This window comes from Lepisma saccharinum, chromosome 26 (genome assembly GCF_977018435.1).
Source record: "Lepisma saccharinum chromosome 26, izLepSacc3.1, whole genome shotgun sequence".
Classification (NCBI taxonomy): domain Eukaryota; kingdom Metazoa; phylum Arthropoda; class Insecta; order Zygentoma; family Lepismatidae; genus Lepisma; species Lepisma saccharinum.
The window spans coordinates 34,235,167-34,256,775 of record NC_139254.1 but is presented as its reverse complement, the minus strand read 5'-3'; the positions used below and the strand labels follow the sequence as shown (position 1 = coordinate 34,256,775).

Sequence of the window (21,609 nt, the reverse complement as noted above, 5' to 3'; positions counted from 1 at the left end):
CAGCTTGCTGATTTTTTGAAAAGATTCGAGGTGCTTGAAGAGCAAGACAGTTGGAAGCCTGTGTGGAATAGGGAAGGTGCAGGCCAGGGAAATGCTCCCAGACAAAATAGAAGTGGAAACCAACAACCCAGAGTCAGACAAGTTATGCAGAACCAGAGGAATGGATATTCAAATTACAACAGACGATATAATCCTCCTAGAAGGGATGGCAGGAACAACTACGCACGTGGGCCGCGTCGTTCCAGATCTGATCCAGAAGACCATTCCCGTGACTCTTCACGTAACGCCTCTGAACCCAGTAACTTCAGAGCGACGGCGCCTCCGTTTGAACCTTCTGCTTCACGTTTGACGAACGAGCAACGTCAAAGTGTCGACATAACAAGAGACTTTTGTTGGGCACCATCGACAAGTGCTAATCCGAGTGGTATGCAGTCGGATTTAGCCAGTCGCCCAACGTGAATTCTTCGTTCCCGATCACGGTTGGGCTAAAATCTTGGACTTCTCTGGGAACCGATAACAGCGATATAAATAGTGAAGATAATCATATTTTTGTTGTGCTGACTCTCAATGAAGGAAAACAAAGTTTAGAGAAAGCACTACAACAGGCAGTTAGAAAGGAAAATTTACCCAGGGCTCCGTTAATTAAAGCAACTGTAGCAGGCGTCGATTTTATTTGTGTTCTGGACACTGGCAGCGAATGTAATCTCATGAGCTACGCCATTTGGAAGAAGATTAAAGAGAAACTGCCATCATTGCAGTTACAAACATGTCCAGATGTTAGGCTGACTGATTTCACTGGGAGAAACAAAACTAGAGTTGTAGGATGTAGACAAGTATATCTGGAGATTGCTGGAAGAAATTTATTGGAGGACATGTTTGTCTTGAAGGGTCTCGAAGCTGACTTTATTTTGGGCTACCCATTCCTCAGGAAATATGAAGCAGGAGTTGACCTACAGCGCGAGAAGTTATCCCTCACCGTAGACGGAGTTCCGGTAGAGCAGGACCTCGTGAATAATGGATCTTCGAAAGGGACGTATGTAAGGAATGTCCGTGAAGATTCCCATGTCGATCAGTGGACGGCTAGTCCTGACGACATTCTGCAGAAGGTCAATGCGAATGAGATTTTATGTGAAAGGGGTAGAAGCCAATTGAAAGAAGTCTTATTGAAGCATAGAGATGTATTTTCCGAGAGACCAGGTACTATTAAAAACTTCCAGTGTGAGATTGAACTCACCACCACAGAACCTCTGTATCGATCTCCATATCCCATACCTATAGCAAAAAGGGAACTCCTGGAGGAAGAATTAGAAAAGTGGAGACAATAGGGTGTTATAATGCCTTGTAATTCCCCTTACTTGAACCCTTTAATTGTAGTCGACAAGCCTGACGGTACAGTACGCCCATGCATTGACTTCAGAAATTTGAATAAAATTATACGTGTTCCACGGAATTCAGTTGAGCCCATTTCGGATGCCTTACAAAAATTTAAAGGTGCTCGTTATTTTACAAATCTGGATCTGGCTTCTGGATATTTACAGATCCCTGTAAAAACTGACTGCCAACCATGTACTGCCTTCAACCTATAAAGGACGTCAGTGGATGTTTGCTCGAATGCCTTTTGGTATCTCTAGTGCTGTGTCAATTTTCATAGCTGCCATGCATGCTGTATTTGGTCCTGAAACCGAAGAGTATCTAACTCAATATATGGATGACTTGCTGATTTTCGACAAAGAACTCTCCAAGCATCTCGAACATCTGGACGAAGTGTTGCAGCGACTCCAAGAAGTGGGGATGACTGTAAAGCTGCGAAAATGTGAATTTGTCAAAAAGGAAATTACCTACTTGGGTCACATTGTTTCTGGAGATGCTATCAAAATCCAACCAGACAAAAATTCCGCCATTAAGTTATTTCCTAAACCTAAAACTAGAAAGGATGTTCGGAAATTTCTTGGCCTCGCCAACTGGAGGCGGAAGTTCATTGAAAATTTTGCAGCTAAATCTGAACCGCTCACCAAGCTGTTAGGTAAAAATCAACGTTGGATTTGGCGAGACGAGGAAGAACAAAGTTTCCAGCTACTGAAGAAAGAACTTGTAAGAGATGCTGAATTAGCACAACCTGATTTTGAACAGGAATTCTGTATTCAATGCGATGCTTCTGGGAAAGGATTGAGTAGTATTCTTTTCCAAATGGATGGTGAAGAGAGGAAGGTCATTCAGTATGCAAGCCGAAAACTGAAGGAGAACGAACGCCATTACTCAATCCATGAGTTAGAATGTTTGGCCATAATCTTTGGAGTTGAGAAGTATGCTGTTTATTTGAAAGGTAGGCCCTTCACTATCTACAGTGATCATAAAGGGTTGGTATGATTACAAGACTTCCGTAACTGGAACAGTCGTTTGACTCGCTGGTCTCTAAAACTCCAACAGTACCAGTATAAAATAGTATACGTCTCTGGTCGCCAAAACGATCTGGCAGATATTTTATCTCGGTATCCTGCTGATGATATACCCCAGATTCAACCTGAAAATAGCCAGCAGACATTCAGAATAAACTACCTGTGGGCCGAAAGAGGAGAAATAGATGACGTCGACAAGTGGAGAGAGGCACAATCTGAAGATGAATTCTGCAAAAATTTACTCCAATCTCTAAATTCTCAGGAACCTAACCTCAGATTGCATCGTTCCTATCGCATTCAAGAAGGAATTTTATTTAAGAGAGGATCAGACAATCAGTCCCTTTGGAAACTGTGTGTTCCGGTGGTAATGAAGCAACCTCTCTTGAAAATAATTCATGATGAAGCTGGACATTTTGGAGTATCGAAGACATTGAAGCGACTTGCAGTACGATACTTCTGGAAAGGCATGAAGGATGACGTGATACAATACATCCGAGATTGTGAAATTTGTGCCCAGAGTAAACCAGACAAATTAGGGATACTCAAGGAGACCCTTCATATCAGTCCCAAGCAACCTCATGAGATGCTTTCTCTGGACTTGATTGGGAAGCTTCCTCGGTCTAATGGATACCAGTACATCTTGAGCCTTATTGATGTGGGTACACGTTTTGTCTCCGCATATGCTTTACGGACTGCCAGCACCACAGAAATTATAAACACGCTTCAGAGAGGATATTTTGCTCACTATCCAAACGTTACGTTTACCCTAAGCGACAGAGGAGCTCAGTTTACCTCGAAGCAGTGGAAGGAATTTACCAAAAGCCGTGGTATCCATCATGTTTGCACAACAGCTTACAATCCAAAAGGGAACATGGTAGAACGAGCAAATCAAGAGCTAGTCAGATTACTTCGTTTATTTTGTTATCGAGAACATCAGACTTGGTCGCGATACATATCAAAAGTTGTTTGTTTAATTAATTATTCTATTTCCGAAACAACTGGATATTCACCTGCTGAACTATTCTTCAATCATCCTATACCCAGAGAGATCCTAACTCATTTCAATTGGCCCGAACGGGAAGAAGCCCAACCGGATTGGAAGTCCAAATTAGTCTTAGCCCAAGTCAGGGAGAAGAAGAAGCTGTCGAAGGATTTAAAACAGAAGGGAAACACCAAGACAGTGACAGTTGGAGACTTCGTGATGGTTAAAAACCATTCCTTAAGCTCCTCACTAGATAGGACCATTCAAAAGTTATTTATGTTGTGGATAGGACCTTATCTAGTAGACAAAGTGGAAAATAATGTTGTGACATTGCTAATTCCAAGGACTAAAGAATTATATGATAAGGTTAACTTGGATAACCTAAAACTGGTGCGTTTTTCGGAGGATAAAAAGAAAGAGTTTGTACTTTAAAACTAAGTTTCCTCCAGGTAGATAACTTCCTTCCTGAAACTTAGTTTTCGAAAAGAAGGGGCAGATGATATGATCCATATTTTTGTGTGACGTCATCAGTAGAAAATGTGTCACTAATATATTTATTTTGTGAAAGAAAGCGTAACCTGCTTGTTATTCTACGTAATATTGCGCCTTATTAGTAATGTATATCTTTTGTTTAATGTTTATTGTATTTTATGCTACATTATGGGTAATTTAATGTATCGTCATGTTTGCGAGAGTTCACTATACTAATTTGTATTTCTAAACATGTATAGATGTCAGTTTTGTTGTAGCATCCTTTTGTAAATAGTGAGTGATTCATCTGTACTTTAATCTGTGTTCTCAAAAATAGTATAAAAGCGAGGATATCGCGTAAGAATCATCACACTTTCGCCACGGATCGTCGAAGCTTTTACACTTAAAAAGAACTCCTCTTTGTTGTGCATACATCCTGGTATGGTAGTTCGGGGCGCAAGCTAGGCTTATGTGATCATAGGTACGCCGATAGCCATGCATTGATGATATGCACAATACTGCAACCATTCTACGTTAAATAATAAAGCTAGCCTAAGGAGTAATTTGGAAATAAAAAGCTAAAGAGCAAATATTGGCTCCGTTATCATTGCATATCTCTTGGTGTGGTAGTTCGGGGCGCAAGCTAGGTCTATGTGATCATAGGCTTGCCGATAGCCACGCATTGAGTTTATGCGTTTTAGTTGAGTCAATTCATCGACAAAGCGAAATCCTCACCTTCGTCTCAAGTATATTTGCACTATAATTACAATAAATAAAGAATAAAACCTTTCAGTTTATACATACTGCAGTAATGTGGTTTTATTTCTCTGTGCTGTGAATATTGTATTTGCCTAACACTACCCCTGTACCTGAGAGGAGTCTGTGTACTTCACCGAGTCTCATCGTTCACCGCTGAGTATTATTAAGTTAATATTAATAGTATAATAATACGACGCGTACGTCAAATTGAATAGAACGTGTCACAGGGTCAAACCCAAATTGCGTATTATTTGTGTGAATGTTCTGTTCTGCGTTTGAATTAATATTTTGCATTTGCTGAGATTAATTTGTTTCAGGAGATAATTGTTTCCGATAATAGTAAATGTAGATTTATTTGAATTTAGAACCAAATCCATCATACCAGATGCTTATATTTTTCAAGTCCTGATTTAATAGTGTAATTGCATTTTGTAAATTAAATATACCTGTCGATATATACAATAACGGTGAACATTACAATATTTCACTGACGTAATCAAGTCAGCAGCTGCTAACGTGAATAATAAAGGACCCAGGATTGAAACCTAAGGGACGCCAGCATTCACTATCAGAGGTGATGAAAGTTTATCTGTTAATACAACTGTTGCCTTCGACGGAGATACGTCTCGAACGATTTGAGTGCTATTGGGGAATATTTGTAATACTGTAGCTTTCCAAGAATTAGTATATGTGTTAGCGTGTCAAAAGCTTTGCTGACGTCACGTAAAACTAACATTGTTACATGGGATTTGTCCATTGCATGGAAAATATCGTCGGTCACTTTAAGGAGAGCGGTTTGCATGCTATAGTGAGGACGAAAACTGGATTGTTGCGGGGAAAGAATGTTATAGTCGCCAATGTACTTACGAACTTGATCGTTTACTATTTTTTTAAATGATTTTTGAGAGTACCGGAAAAATACTAATGGGGCGAATGTCATTTGCAGAGCTCGGGTTCTGTTTCTTAAGTATGGGAATGACCTTTGCTTCCTTCCAAGCATGCAGGAAACAGCCTGTGATGAGGGAATAATTAATGATATGCGTTAATGGCGGAAGGATTTGGGGAAGTGAGAGTTTTATAATTTTTACAGATATGCCGTCAACTCCGGCCGCGTTCGATTGGATTTTGTACACGGATTTTCTGACAACGGAGTCATCCACTTCATGAAAACTGAAATCACCCGCACTCTCACTGAAACAGCCAGCGTAAAAACGGTCACACTGCAGAGAAACTTTCTCGTGGTTTATTTTCAAGTCGCAGCATACGTTCACAAAGTGATTATTTAGAACATGCATCATTTAATGTGGGAGGAAGTTTCCCGATTTTGTTGTTACCACTATAACTTCAATTCCGCATATGTTGCCATATGTCCTTCAAATCATTTTACTACGAATTTATGATATGTTCGAAACACTCTTTTTTCTCTTGCCTTAAGACTGATGTTGCGAAATTACGTAATCTCTTGTATTCGGTCTAATGTTGAGAATTATTTGTCATTAGGTTATTCTGCTGGAGAAGTAATTAAGTTATCCATACTTTATTAACTACAATCCAAATAAAAAATCTCTAATTTAAAATGTGCCTTGCAATTTTTAGAGGGAAGTGGCAGGTCGCTCGATTGGTGACTCACATAGGCTCTTTCATGAAGAGGACGTGAATAGTCGACACAATTATTATATTCATATTGAAAAACCATATCTTTGAACGAAGACTCCCAAACTCGACCATATTTTTGCAATTTCTAAGAAGAATCTTTTTAAGTAGAACCGAATATCGCTTTGTTTATTCAAAACTACCGTTTAAATTGAATTCATCAGACGTCAATTACTTTTCAATTAGAATCGATGCTGTGGCAGTGGCAGAAAGCTATACATGTGTTGCAATACACATATATCGCTGCATATTGTGACCCTTGCTATTAGCGTCACAAAATTGGAATGTGATTGTGTGTGGATACTAATGTGGTTCCATCGAACGTTAAAACAATCACACAACCAAACATATGAGTCATTTCCACGGCATATTGTTCAAATTTCTACTATTTTTCTGGTGCATTTTAGTAACTTCAGTTGGCATTCTCATCATTTCGATTAACCAGAAGAATTTTAAAATTCACGGTATTCCAATAATTAAAATAGAAACATATAGATAAATTAAAACTTTACATAACTAAATTAGATACTGGTTAGATAAGTTTTAAAATAATTAAATAAATTATTATATTATGTAAAAAAATGTCCATGCTCAAGCTACAATTTTCTGTCGTGCACTAAACCACAGCACTTGAAGTCTAATATTTCGTTTTTACAGGTTCGTCGGTACTACACTAATCAAAAAGAGTACGATTATGTTTACAAAAGGATTGACCTTGAAAAATACCTGAAATTTGTGAAAGACTCATTGATATACCAATTACCACACCGAGACCAACATGGACGAAAAACGCTTGTAATCAAATATGGTAATTTTATTTTTAAATATTCTTATTATTTCCAAGTAAAGTATTAATTTGTATTAATTTATTTATTTTTAAGTAATGTAACGAATTAGGCGGGTGCTCGATTAATTAGCAATAAACGTGAGAAGACGTGCAGGGAGGCCGTGGATGCGAATTACGCTTACCCCACCTAACAGTTACAAATGTTGTTGTTTGTTATGAGGTTAATGGAGCGTATTTTGTACGACCACCTCAGTCCCAAGCGAGAACCAAATAAATGAGTATAATGAGTCACGTTAAACAAAGGACTTCTTCGTATTGACGACAAAACTTGTCCCCCTTCCTCTTTTTTCTCTTATGATCGCCTGAACCTTAAATTAGAACGTAAATTTAGCCATGACTCCATATTCGAACAACCACAAGTTCATTTTTGTACAATTTATAATGTAAGGTACAGTTCTCTAGTATGGCAAACAAAGACGTACTACAAAATTAGTTTGCGACGCGAGGTCAGTTTTTATTATATTAACCCCGCAACGAAGTATGGTTAATATTTCTTTTCATTCAAATAACAAATACATCCATGAAACTACAACAATTCTTTCTTTGATGAATTGGACAAATGTTCATAAGTCATTATTCAATCGTAACAATATAATAAATTAGTTGAACGAATAACACATGTATATAAACGTACCACGGTACAAAAAACACCGTTAAAACTTACAATATCAATTCTTGGCTTGTAAGACCACAACATTTCTTGGGAAAAAGTAACCCCCCGTTTCCTTTGATGCTCTTATTCTTTTCGTCAAAATACATAAGGTGCTTACTCATTTATTCGAATGCCAACAAAAATTACTCAATTGCATTCCCCTTTCCTTTTTTTTTTTATTTTAATTGCAGTCAGTGCTTGCCATGCGAGTAAAAATGAATGGGACCAGGGTCATGTCACTACCAATCAGAGCAATCGCGACCACGCAATGCAAATAAGGGAGGAAAACGACGACGAACTTCTCATTTGAGTTTTTTTTCTTTTCTGACGTTTCGGCGAGACGTATCGCAACTCGTGATTAGTTGCTGAGCGACACTTTCATTTGTCGTAAAGAAAAAAAACACTTCACTGTTCACTGAGTTAATGGTTGCAAAAGTACATACCTCAAAACAGGACCAATTAGACTGCGTGGCTCATCGGAGACGATTACTAGAGAACCGAACGGGACCTTCCAATAGTACTATCCACAATCATCCATGGTATCTTGTCCTGTCGTCTCTGTGCTTCCTTCTCGTAATTGCCAAATTACGACTTCTAAATTCGGGGTTCCGTTTCCAACACGGGAGAAAACGACGATCAAAACGGCCAATTGTCAAAACTGATCCACCTGGTCGTATCCACTGCTTACTGTAATTCCTCCGAAAGAACCAACTGAAACTTCCATGTATCGTTCGTAACTCTAGTGCGAAAACAAGGGAAAAACTCCACGTTGTGTTTGAATGAAGAAAATGTGGTCCCCTTCACCGCAGATCATCGAGAGCCCGACTGAGGCATGTCTAACGATACGAGTTGCTCATCGCTCCCACAATTCGAGGTCGTAGCTTCCAGTCTTCCGTGCAACTGGCGAACCTTGTTTTTTTGCTGTCGATCGTAGACGCACAAAAGGGAAAATTGCACTGAGCGCCTCTAGCGGTGAATCGACCAACTAGTCGTCAAAAAACAAACTGACGCACTGGCGTACCGAAGAATGAGGGGAAATGTGGGGCTTTTCCACGCAATAAATTAACGTAATACTTTTTTATTACAGTTTGCGGGGAAAAACGTCACAAACTCCCCCCTCTAGCACAAAAGGAAACTCCCACGCAAGGCACTGAATCAATCAATAAGCATAAGCACCCGTAACACCATAATTACAATGAACCCGTAACAAATGAATAGATATAAATAAATAAGAACATTTCATGACCCCTTATTGTTGTGTTAAAGAACTCGATAAACATTGAAATAAATAAGCCAAATATCACACAAATTCATGTTGGAAATTAAACAACATGAAAAATATTTCACCCAAGAAACCTGTTACCTCGTATAGTTAATAGCCAATATTCCAATAAATATACATAAAACATCCCATAAAAATGGAAAGATAGCAAATAGGAATAATTAATAATTACAATTAATGTAAAGTTAAAAAAATGGACATGAATGAAGCGATTGCAATCTGAAATGAAATGAACAAGAAAATGTGAAAACACTTAACGATTATAAGATATGAAAATACATAACGGTACTTTCCAAAATTACCCGTATACACTTATAAAGAGTCCACAAGGTGCCGCACAAGCAAAAGATGTAACGGGTAAGGAAGAAACTTGGAATTCCTCAGGTGAGTACATCCGAGACAAACAATCGGCAACAGGATTTAGACGAGAGGCGATATGTTCGACTGAATACGAAAATCGCGACAGGTACAGCAACCATCGCCCAAATTTGCCATATTGCTCAGGGTGTCGTAGAAGCCAGGAAAGAGCCTGATTATCTGTCTGAAGAGTAAAATGCTTCTCTGTTAAGTAAGTCTCGAACTTTTTGAATCCATAAACGATCGCGCAACATTCGGCCTCGTATATGGATTGTCGACGTTCCATATCGGTCCGCTTACGGGAAGCAAACGCAATAGGGCGTAAAGACCCATCAGGCATACGTTGATTAAGAGTAGCCCCCAATGCCAAACCCGAAGCGTCACATTGGAGGACAAATTCCTTAGAAAAGTCGGGTAAAGCTAAAACCGTATGTTCAAGAAAAACCTGCTTGATGTGATCAAATTGTTGTTGGTCACTCTCTGACCATGTGAAGGCTATGCCCTTTTTTCTTTTTTATCTGTAAGAAAAGAAGTCAACTCTGAATATGATGGAATGAAACGGGAATAATACCCCAATAATCCAAGAAGACGCTGGACAGCTTTAAGGTTCCTAGGGGGGGGGGGGGTATGTCCTGAATCGCAGAAATGCGATCGGGGTCTAAGACAAGCTGTCCCTCACGTAAAATGTATCCTAAGTATTTAACTTCCTTTTGCATCCATTTGGACTTAATGGGATTAACAGTTAATCCAGCTTCCCGAAATGCTTGAAGAACCAATTGTAGATGTTGCAGGTGAGTTTCCTCATCCGAACTAAAGATCAAGACGTCATCGGCGTATGTGACCAGGAATTTAAATTTATATGGGCCCAAAATTTTATCTAAAGCACGCGTCAAAAGTTGAGTACCCAGATTGATACCAAAGGGAACCCTGGTATACCGATATTGGCCGAAAGAGGTGACAAACGCCGTTAAGTCTTTACTGGGCTCATCCAACCGTATCTGATGGAAACTTTGACAGAGATCCAAGCAAGAAAATACCCGAGCCGATTGTAAATGTTGAAATATCAAATCAATACGGCTTTGTGGAAAGTTGTCATAGGCGATCAATCTATTTAGATGCTTGTAACTACAAACCAGGCGATGTCCCTCATCCTTCTTATCAACAAGGAAACAAGGGGATGCGTAAGGAGAGGCGCACGCTTCTATGATATTCTGATCCATCAACTCCTGAATTTGTTGACGTAGAATGGCCGTTTGTGTAGTGTTTAATTGAAAGGGCTTAGAACGAAAAGGAACGTTAGTAATTAAGGGAATAGACACTGGTTCCAGTGTACAACTGCCAACACGTTCTGTAACTACATCATCATAATCGCGTAATAAATTTGTTATAGTAGGGGGAACCTCCATTAAATGCGGAGGACTAACGTCTTCCGGAGACCGTGCCTGATGTTGCGCGGTGAGAGGTACGGACGAGGCGAAAGGAATGTGATCAGTGGAATAGGGAAAGGAAACAAGTAAATGTTCAAAAGAAATAGTACCCTTGGAATGAGAAAAAAAATCTGAACCAAGGATAACGGGAAGAGGTAAATTTTCTGAGATCCAAAATTTCCATTTCCAGGACAAACCCTGTAACTTCAAGGTCAATACAACACTTGTGTCAAGGCGTATAGCCTGACTATTGACCGTTTGTAACGTACGAGTTGTATCTGTACGAACGGGAGGTCTGGGACGTAAGCTAGCCAAAAATCCCCTCGCAATCAAGGACACGGAACTTCCCGAATCGAGAAGAATGCGACTCGGTGTAGAATTCAAGGTGGCATTAAGAATCGGTACAGCTGTCTCAATAATAGTCAAGGGGTGTTCAATATGGGTTAAGGTGGTAGCCGCTGGTACCGAAACGTGTTGAGTGTCCAAATGTGAACACATAGGATTTGGTAAATTAACACTAGTCCGTGGAACCACATGAGAAGGAAACTCGTCCGACGTATCCAAGATTTCTAAAGGAGGGTTAGGGGAAGGAAATGCAGAGCTAGTCGGTTGTGGATGTTGTACAGGAACAAGCAAGGGGGTTGGAGGTGAGACACCCAAGTGTGAGGGGTAATTCTCGGCTTGTTGCTCTACACGACGTAATTCCATGGGCCATATTTCTCTAGATAAATTTATAAAATTGACCATAGAAGTGGGCCGATTAAAACCCATTAAAAGTAGGCGAGTGGCATCTTGTAAATTCAACAGAACCGATTCCAAAAGACTAGATTCGGACCAATCAATGGGTAATATGTGAAAAGCGTCGAAAATGTCATGCAAATAGCTAGAAAGAAATTCATCGGTTTTCTGAGGACGCATTAGATATTTGTTCAATAAGATCTGCAATTTTGAAAAGGGAACCAAACGATACCAAATAACTCGTGTGAACGTTGGCCAGGGAAATTTCTCAATAAGAGAAGTATACCAAACCTCCCGAAGTAGTCCCATAGTGGATGAAAACGCCATTAACAATAAGGATTCTAGATCCAAAAGATTAAGTTTAAAGGTTTTATATATAGTTAGCAAAAAAAGAAACAATTTGTCAGGGTCTGAACCATCAGTAGGCGGTAAGGTTTGTAAAAGTTCTGTTGCTGCGGAATATCTGATATGGTTTGTAACATGTGAATAGTCGGGGGGTAAAAAAAGTTCTCTGGGTGTATGAAGATGCGGGGTCTGCTGAAAGGGGGACGGTTGTATAGTCACTGGCGGCAATGGGAAGGTCGACGAGCCGTACACATGGTCCGGAAGAGGGGTTGACATTATTGAAACCACTCGAAAAATCTGTTCCAAATGCAAAAGAGTAAATAACCAAAAAAAAAAGGGTAAATGGTACTATCCCATACGAAATAACCGTACGGAACTGCAACATAAGAAAAATATAAATATAAAAAAATATATATAATCGATTTCAGACCTTTGTAAAACCAACTAACAATCCCAATGTCACAAAACCAGACGTCCAGGAAAGGGGAAAAGTTCTAATGGGGGGGGAATCTGCTGTGGTGCTAACCAAATTGCAAAATGAGGGAAAAATTTTTTTCCAAAATTAAGCCCAATAATTTCTTCCTTTTGCAAAAAAATAAACAATATAGATAAGGTACAACCAAACGTCCCGGAAAGGGGAGAAAGAAAAGTTTCTAATGGGGGGGATTTTTTTTTTTTTTTTTTAAAGAAGTGAATCCAAGTTTTTCTTACTTTTCTTTCTTTTAAGACGTAATGCGAAAAAACTGGGAGTATGGAGAACCATGCTCTGCTACCAAAACTTTGTAACGAATTAGGTGGGTGCTCGATTAATTAGCAATAAACGTGAGAAGACGTGCAGGGAGGCCGTGGATGCGAATTACGCTTACCCCACCTAACAGTTACAAATGTTGTTGTTTGTTATGAGGTTAATGGAGCGTATTTTGTACGACCACCTCAGTCCCAAGCGAGAACCAAATAAATGAGTATAATGAGTCACGTTAAACAAAGGACTTCTTCGTATTGACGACAAAACTTGTCCCCCTTCCTCTTTTTTCTCTTATGATCGCCTGAACCTTAAATTAGAACGTAAATTTAGCCATGACTCCATATTCGAACAACCACAAGTTCATTTTTGTACAATTTATAATGTAAGGTACAGTTCTCTAGTATGGCAAACAAAGACGTACTACAAAATTAGTTTGCGACGCGAGGTCGTTTTTTATTATATTAACCCCGCAACGAAGTATGGTTAATATTTCTTTTCATTCAAATAACAAATGCATCCATGAAACTACAGCAATTCTTTCTTTGATGAATTGGACAAATATTCATAAGTTATTATTCACTCGTAACAATATAATAAATTAGTTGAACGAATAACACATGTATATAAACGTACCACGGGTACAAAAACACCGTTAAAACTTACAATATCAATTCTTGGCTTGTAAGATCACAACTTATCTTGGGAAAAGTAACCCCCGATTCCTTTGATGCTCTTATTCTTTTTGTCAAAATACATAAGGTGCTTACTCATTTATTCGAATGCCAACAAAAATTACTTAATTGCATTCCCCTTTCTATCTTTAATTTAATTGGAGTCAGTGCTTGCCAGGCGAGTAAAAATGAATGGGACCAGGGTCATGTCACTACCAATCAGTGCAACCGCGACGACGTGATGCAAATAAGGGTGGAAAACGACGATGAACTTCTCATTTGAGTTCTTTTTCTTTTCTAACGTTTCGGCGAGACATATCGCGACTCGTGATTAGTTACTGAGCGACACTTTCATTTGTCGTAGAAAAACACTTCACTGTTCACTGAGTTAATGGTTGCAAAAGTACATACCTCAAAACAGGACCAATTGGACTGCGTGGCTCATCAGAGACGATCACTAGAGAACCGAACGAGACCTTCCAATAGTACTATCCACAATCGTCCACAGTACCTTGTTCTGTCGTCTCTGTGCTTCCTTCTCGTAATTGCCAAATTACGACTTCTAAATTCGGGGTTCCATTTCCAACACGGGAGAAAACGACGATCAAAACGGCCAATTGTCAAAACCGATCCATATGGTCGTATCCACTGCTTACTGTACTTCCTCCAAAAGATCAAACTGAAACTTCCATGTATCGTTCGTATCTCAAGTGCGAACACAAGGGACAAACTCCACGTCGTGTTTGAATAATGAAAAAACGTGGTCCCTCTCCGTCGCAGATCATCGAACGCCCAACTGAGGCATGTCTAGCGATACGAGTTGCTCATCGCTCCCACAATTTGAGGTCGTAGCTTCCTGTCTTCCGTGCAACTGGCGAACCTTGTTTTTTTACTGTCGATCGTAGTCGCACAAAAGGGAAAATGCACTGAGCGCCTGTAGCGGTGAATCGACCAACTAGTCGTCAAAAACAAACTGACGCACTGGCGTACCGAAGAATGAGGGGAAATGTGGGGCTTTTCCACGCAATAAATTAACGTAATACTTTTTTATTACAGTTTGCGGGGAAAAACGTCACAAACTCCCCCCTCTAGCACAAAAGGAAAACTCCCACGCAAGGCACTAAATCAATCAATATAGTATAAGCACCCGTAACACCATAAATACAATGCACCCGTAACCAATTAATAGATATAAATCAATGAGAGCATTTCATGACCCCTAGGTGTTGTGTTAGAGAACTCGATAAACATTGAAATAGATAAGCCAAATATCACACAAAGTCATGTGGGAAATTAAACAACATGAAAAATATTTCGCCCAAGAAACCAGTTACCTCGTATACGTTAATAGCCAATATCCCAATAAATATACATAAAACATCCCATAAAAATGGAAAGATAGGAAATAGGAATAATTAATAATTACAATTAATGTGAAGTTAAAAAATGGACATGAATGAAGCGATTGCAATCTGGAATGAAATGAACAAGAAAATGTGAAAACACTTAACGATTATAAGACATGAAAATACATAACAGTATTTTCCAAAATTACCCGTATACGCTTATAAAGAGTCTATAATATTCCTTGAATGGTGCGTATGAATTATATTGCGCTGAATAAGATGATAACATACATGGTTGCGTTGCACTGAGTTTTTTTTTTTGTGGGGTGGACTAACAATTGAGAAAAGCACTCGGGATGTACACTAATATGTAGAAGGATTCCAGAGAACACGTAAGATCACTATTTTTATACTTAGAGGATAGGGTGGCCATTCCAGTAGATGCCTCATTCCAGAATTCCGAGATGGTACGTAAATTTTGTAGGTTTCCTCGTAAACCATGAAAAATAAAGAAAACGAGAAATTAGAAGGAAAAATAGAAGAAGAAAATAGGAAAGAAAGGAGGAAACATAAGAAGAAGGAATAGAAAAGGAAATAAGAGCATCAATTACAATTTTGTTTTGTTTAAAACAGCCAAATATAGACATATCCTCAAGACTATATTACAAGTAAGATCAAAATTACCAAATGAATTCAATATGTGTTATGCAAAGTATAATCCATCTTGAAATAAGCCTGTTTTAACAAATGGTTATAAGTTAAACAGTGTTCCAACAATAAACATAAGGGAACACATTGACATAATGAAAAATACACATTATCAAAAATCCATAATAAACCCTTAATATACTAAGATACACATTTACATTATTAATACCGTCCAACATTCTTATTACTAAAGGAATCTGTCACTGCCCATAACTCAAGGGACCCGAGGATTGTAGTTGTTCGAAGAGGGACGACGTCGGCAGTGTTGTGAGGAGTGTCCAGGTCGCCGGCAAAAATTGCAGTATAGCGCTGGAAGATGACGCTGTGGACGATTATAAGTCTGTCCCCGTGGCGTGACATTAGGTGGAGGAAAGGGTACACATTGATGAATCTGTCCTAATTGTTGTTGAGTGTACGCTTTTTGCATTTCTAGCGGCGTAATAGATTGTGCCAATGCCACTAATTCATGCATAGACTGCGGACGAGCCTGGAATAAAAGGCAATTGGTGGAGGTGTTATTGAGATGTTGGAGAATAAACGTTACCAAAACGGCAGGATCCCATCCCAATTCCAAAGCCTCTGCCGAATCTCTGACGTCCGACACGTAAGTATGGAGCGTCTCTGTTTCTTTTTGAGGGCGTGTAACATGTGTATTTACCAAAACGGTATACAAGGACATCGGAACGGAATGGCGCCAAATATAAACTTTCATGTCCTGCCAGGACATCATCGAAGCCATGGCGGTCATCCAAAGAGTTTGCAAAACTCCCGCGGTACGGCGAGTAGCATTTTGCAGGAGCCAATGTAAAGGATATTGGTGGGATATCACTAAACGTTGTAATGCCAGCATACATATAAACAAGGCGGTATGACGTTGGCCATCACATATGACAAGGGCATCAATATGGGTATTTAAATTCCTCAACAGTATCTTATTATAAATAGAATTATCACTACTATGGTGAGAAGACATAACCGAAATCGGGGATGTCGGGACCGTTACCGTCGCGGCGGTTGTGGCCGGCGAAGGTGATGAAAAGGTTAAGGAAGCCGTAGAAGTTGTAGCCACATTTTCGGAAATTATGGCTGCCTGGGAGGTAACATTAACTGGATGTGAAGAATGAGGACCAGTTAAAGACGGAGGTGGTGGTATAACAAATGGGGAGGACTGCTGCTGTATAGGTACCAATTCTCCAACACTACTAAATTCAGGTGGAGCCATGATAACAAAAGGTCAGTAATGTGTGTGTGTGAAAGGGGGGGGGGAATCTGCTGTGGTGCTAACTAAATTGCAAAATGTGGGAAAATTTTTTTTTCCAAAATTAAGCCCGATAATTTCTTCCTTTTGCAAAAAAATAAACAATATAGATAAGGTACAACCAAACGTCCCGGAAAGGAGAGAAAGAAAAAGTTTCTAATGGGGGGGGGGAATTTTTATTTAAAAAGAAGTGATTCCAAGTTTTTCTTACTTTTCTTTCTTTTAAGACGTAACGCGAAAAAACTGGAAGTATGGAGAACCATGCTCTGCTACCAAAACTTTGTAACGTATCAGGTGGGTGCTCGATTAATTAGCAATAAACGTGAGAAGACGTGCAGGGAGGCCGTGGATGCGAAATACGCATACCCAACCTAACAGTTACAAATGTTGTTGTTTGTTATGAGGTTAATGGAGCGTATTTTGTACGACCACCTCAGTCTCAAGTGAGAACCAATTAAATTAGTACAATGAGTCACGTTAAACAAAGGACTTCTTCGTACTGACGACAAAACTTGTCCCCCCTTCCTCTTTTTTCTCTTATGATCACCTGAACCTTAAATTAGAACGTAAATTTAGCCATGACTCCATATTCGAACAACCACAAGTTCATTTTTGTACAATTTATAATTTAGGTACAGTTCTTTAGTATGGCAAACAAAGATGTACTACAAAATTAGTTTGCGACGCGAGGTCAGTTTTTTATTATATTAACCCCGCAACGAAGTATGGTTAATATTTCTTTTCATTCAAATAACAAATACATTAATGAAACTACAGCAATTCTTTCTTTGATGAATTGGACAAATATTCATAAGTTATTATTCACTCGTAACAATATAATAAATTAGTTGAACGAATAACACATGTATATAAACGTACCACGGGTACAAAAACACCGTTAAAACTTACAATATCAATTCTTGGCTTGTAAGATCACAACTTATCTTGGGAAAAGTAACCCCCGATTCCTTTGATGCTCTTATTCTTTTTGTCAAAATACATAAGGTGCTTACTCATTTATTCGAATGCCAACAAAAATTACTTAATTGCATTCCCCTTTCTTTCTTTAATTTAATTGGAGTCAGTGCTTGCCAGGCGAGTAAAAATGAATGGGACCAGGGTCATGTCACTACCAATCAGTGCAACCGCGACGACGTGATGCAAATAAGGGTGGAAAACGACGATGAACTTCTCATTTGAGTTCTTTTTCTTTTCTAACGTTTCGGCGAGACATATCGCGACTCGTGATTAGTTACTGAGCGACACTTTCATTTGTCGTAGAAAAACACTTCACTGTTCACTGAGTTAATGGTTGCAAAAGTACATACCTCAAAACAGGACCAATTGGACTGCGTGGCTCATCAGAGACGATCACTAGAGAACCGAACGAGACCTTCCAATAGTACTATCCACAATCGTCCACAGTACCTTGTTCTGTCGTCTCTGTGCTTCCTTCTCGTAATTGCCAAATTACGACTTCTAAATTCGGGGTTCCATTTCCAACACGGGAGAAAACGACGATCAAAACGGCCAATTGTCAAAACCGATCCATATGGTCGTATCCACTGCTTACTGTACTTCCTCCAAAAGATCAAACTGAAACTTCCATGTATCGTTCGTATCTCAAGTGCGAACACAAGGGACAAACTCCACGTCGTGTTTGAATAATGAAAAAACGTGGTCCCTCTCCGTCGCAGATCATCGAACGCCCAACTGAGGCATGTCTAGCGATACGAGTTGCTCATCGCTCCCACAATTTGAGGTCGTAGCTTCCTGTCTTCCGTGCAACTGGCGAACCTTGTTTTTTACTGTCGATCGTAGTCGCACAAAAGGGAAAATGCACTGACCGCCTGTAGCGGTGAATCGACCAACTAGTCGTCAAAAACAAACTGACGCACTGGCGTACCGAAGAATGAGGGGAAATGTGGGGCTTTTCCACGCAATAAATTAACGTAATACTTTTTTATTACAGTTTGCGGGGACATACAAAGACACACAAACACACACCTCTATAAATATACACAAACAATACTTAGGTATGTATGTACAAATACACAAACACACTCATATATGTATACAGACACACTCACTTGTAGATGTATACACAAACACACACACACACAAATAAAAATTCATTAAAAGCTAACCACTTTATGTAATGAAATTATTATCATTTATGTTGTTACCGTTGAGGCGCCACAGTGCGTTCAGTGGTCGAATCACGCTCTCATCAAAGAAGATTCCTTGTTTCGTGATTATAGTTATGATAATATTCTATACGGGATGTATCATAAGTAATATCGCAAAATGACACAGTTGAAAGTACACGATAATAGAAGCCAAAAAGTCTCAGTAAACATGGGTCTACAAACGAGCCGTTTTCGAGATAATATATGCAAATGTGTGGTTACAATCTGCCACTGTCTTCATTTTTTGTAAACGTCGTCCTAGTTGATAAAATGCTAATAATACAGCAAGAAAAGTGATTGGAGATGTCTCTCATTGCTTTTATTGAACATTCTGCTTTAACTGTGTACTGATTGTATCCATCCTCTTTGATTACAACGTCACCTCTCGGAAATGTTCTGTTTTGTAAACAAAGAACAAACCTCGGAACGCGCAGGGAGTACAGCACTCGGTGTTTACAAAATGTAATCAATGAAGGCTTCTAACCACACATTATCACACACATTTTTAGCATTCTACCAACTAGGACGACGTTTACAAACAATGAAGTCAATGGCGGCTTGTAACCACACATTCACAATTATCTCGCAAAGGGCTCTTTTGCAGACCCATGTTTACTGAGTTTTGCTACTGTTATCGTGTACTTTCAACTGTATCAGTTTGAGCTATTACTTATGATACACCCTGTATATTCAAAAGTTGTAGAAACATGACGCAAAAAGAAGTTTTATTTGCAATTTAGTCTTTCTTCTCATGGTAATCGACTGACCTTGAATTCGATTCTCATTCAAAAGCTCTTTTCTGCAGGACAAATAGAGCAATCTGCATAGAGTGTAGCTCGTAGTAAAACGTAGATGGACCTCTTATTACTGCGTGGCAACTACAAGTAAGTTTTTAAGAAACACTTGATGATTCTATATAGCCTCATCGGGACAATCTCAAAATTCAAATTTCAATATCTGTGTGAATAAATTAAACATTTGTCACATAAAGGGTGTCCATTTAGAAATATGTTTTTCGAGATGATGCCATTTTTTTCTCTGAAATCAGAACAATGGCACCAAATTTTCAAAATGGCGATCGACAAATCTAGAAACTACCTTTTCTTGGCTATCGTAAATGTTGTTACAAAATGTTCTAGAACTTTAAAACTAATAGTATTTTTTTAGAAAACATTATAACATTTGGTGGTTTACTGTCTCATGTTTTATCAAAGTTCTTGCAAATTATGAGGAATAATGAAAATTCTTCTCAACGAAAAGATCTGGTACACGCCATAATTTCAAGCCATTTGTTTCAAAATTATGAAGATAGTAAATTCGTTGTGTTAAAGTGCTCAAAATTACAGTGAATTAAGAATAAAATATTTTTTTAAAAGAATATCCTTAGCATTTGAAAATCTAACTCCATTTTGTTTCCATCTTACATATATTTTGACAACAATTTAAACATCCCACCGAATAAAGCTGTATGGCACATTTCAGTGAATGCGAGAAAAACGGATATAGCCTGTAGTATGTTACTGGAATACAATAGAAAAGAAAATAGAACATTATGCAAGCACAGTATGAATCTTTGGGCAACATCCGACCTTATGACTGGCCAGCTTGTAGCCTGTAGAAGCAGGGCCGCAGCATGATTCCACTGGTACATCAGCACATTCCCAAACGTGCCATACAGCGTAATTCGGTGGAATGCTTCAATTAGAAAAATAGTCCTGAATGACTACTCTTCATGTCGAAGGTTTCATCTCTTCTCATGTATGTGAAACATACTTTACCGTACAGTGTAACTAATAGAGAGGCAGATATCCCCTTTAAGAAATCCGTCTTTATACGTGGTCGGCTGTAGCGTAACTTGTGCAGCTGGTCTAAAGCACACAGGGAATGAATAATTTCCTCCTCCAATAGGTCAGCAGACATGGAATCTGACGCTGAGGTTTCAAGCCAGAATTTGTAATCGGATTCTGGCTGCAGATCCTGAGGTGATCAGTCGGCACGCCGTCAATAATAAGTTTGCTCATGCTCTTCCAACTTCAGGTAAACAAACAAAAGATGTGTATGAAGAACGTTAAGCTTCAAGGAAATATCTTCATATTAAATTATTTATAATCGCTTAACAATATCTAATGTATGTACAGTCCCTACCAAAAGTTTAAGACCACCTTGTCATGTGTTTTTCAGACAAACAGAAAAAGTACATATGCGAGTGCTTTTCATAAAATAAACACTTTAATACAAAATTGGAATTATTATGCAATGTTGTTGAAAGGTACATCACGATCAAGAAAGTGTAAGGGCATATTATTGCATTTATAACTAATAGATGCAACTAAAGGTACAATTTCTAAAATCATTAAATCTGAACTGTGAAAATATACTTGGAAAAAAACATTTCTCCTGAAATTAGATGAATGAAGTGTTAAATTTTAATAGTCAAGAGGTCCACCTTTAAGTTTCAAGCACATTTGCACACGTTTTCTCGTGCTGCAGGCCAATTTCTGGCATTCTTGGGGTGTCATCTTATTCCATACTTCGGAGATCTGTTCACGAAGTTCCTAGACATTCCTTGGCTGGCGTCTGGCTACACGAAGACCAATTGTTTATCAACCACTGTACCTTGCTGCTTGAATTTGTTTATTGTGTTCGTACTTTCCCTTCTCATTCTCTCTCCCTTTCCCTTCTCATTCTCTCTCTCCCTTTCCCTTCTCATTCTTTCTCTCCCTTTCCTTCTCATTCTCTCCCCTTTCCTTCTTATTCTCTCTCCCCTTTCCTTCTCTTTCTCT

The 21,609-nt window shown here is 38.9% G+C and overlaps 1 protein-coding gene across 1 annotated transcript in view; it reads left to right on the top strand.

Annotated features, from left to right (window-relative positions):
• Positions 1–8,070, top strand: part of LOC145979621 (uncharacterized) — a 105,520-nt gene extending 97,450 nt beyond the window's left edge. The window contains exons 5-6 of the mRNA XM_083112585.1: positions 6,919–7,069; positions 7,952–8,070. Coding sequence (XP_082968711.1) covers positions 6,919–7,069; positions 7,952–8,070 — 270 coding nt within the window. The remainder of the gene's footprint in view (positions 1–6,918; positions 7,070–7,951) is intronic.
• The last annotated feature ends 13,539 nt before the right edge of the window (positions 8,071–21,609 follow it).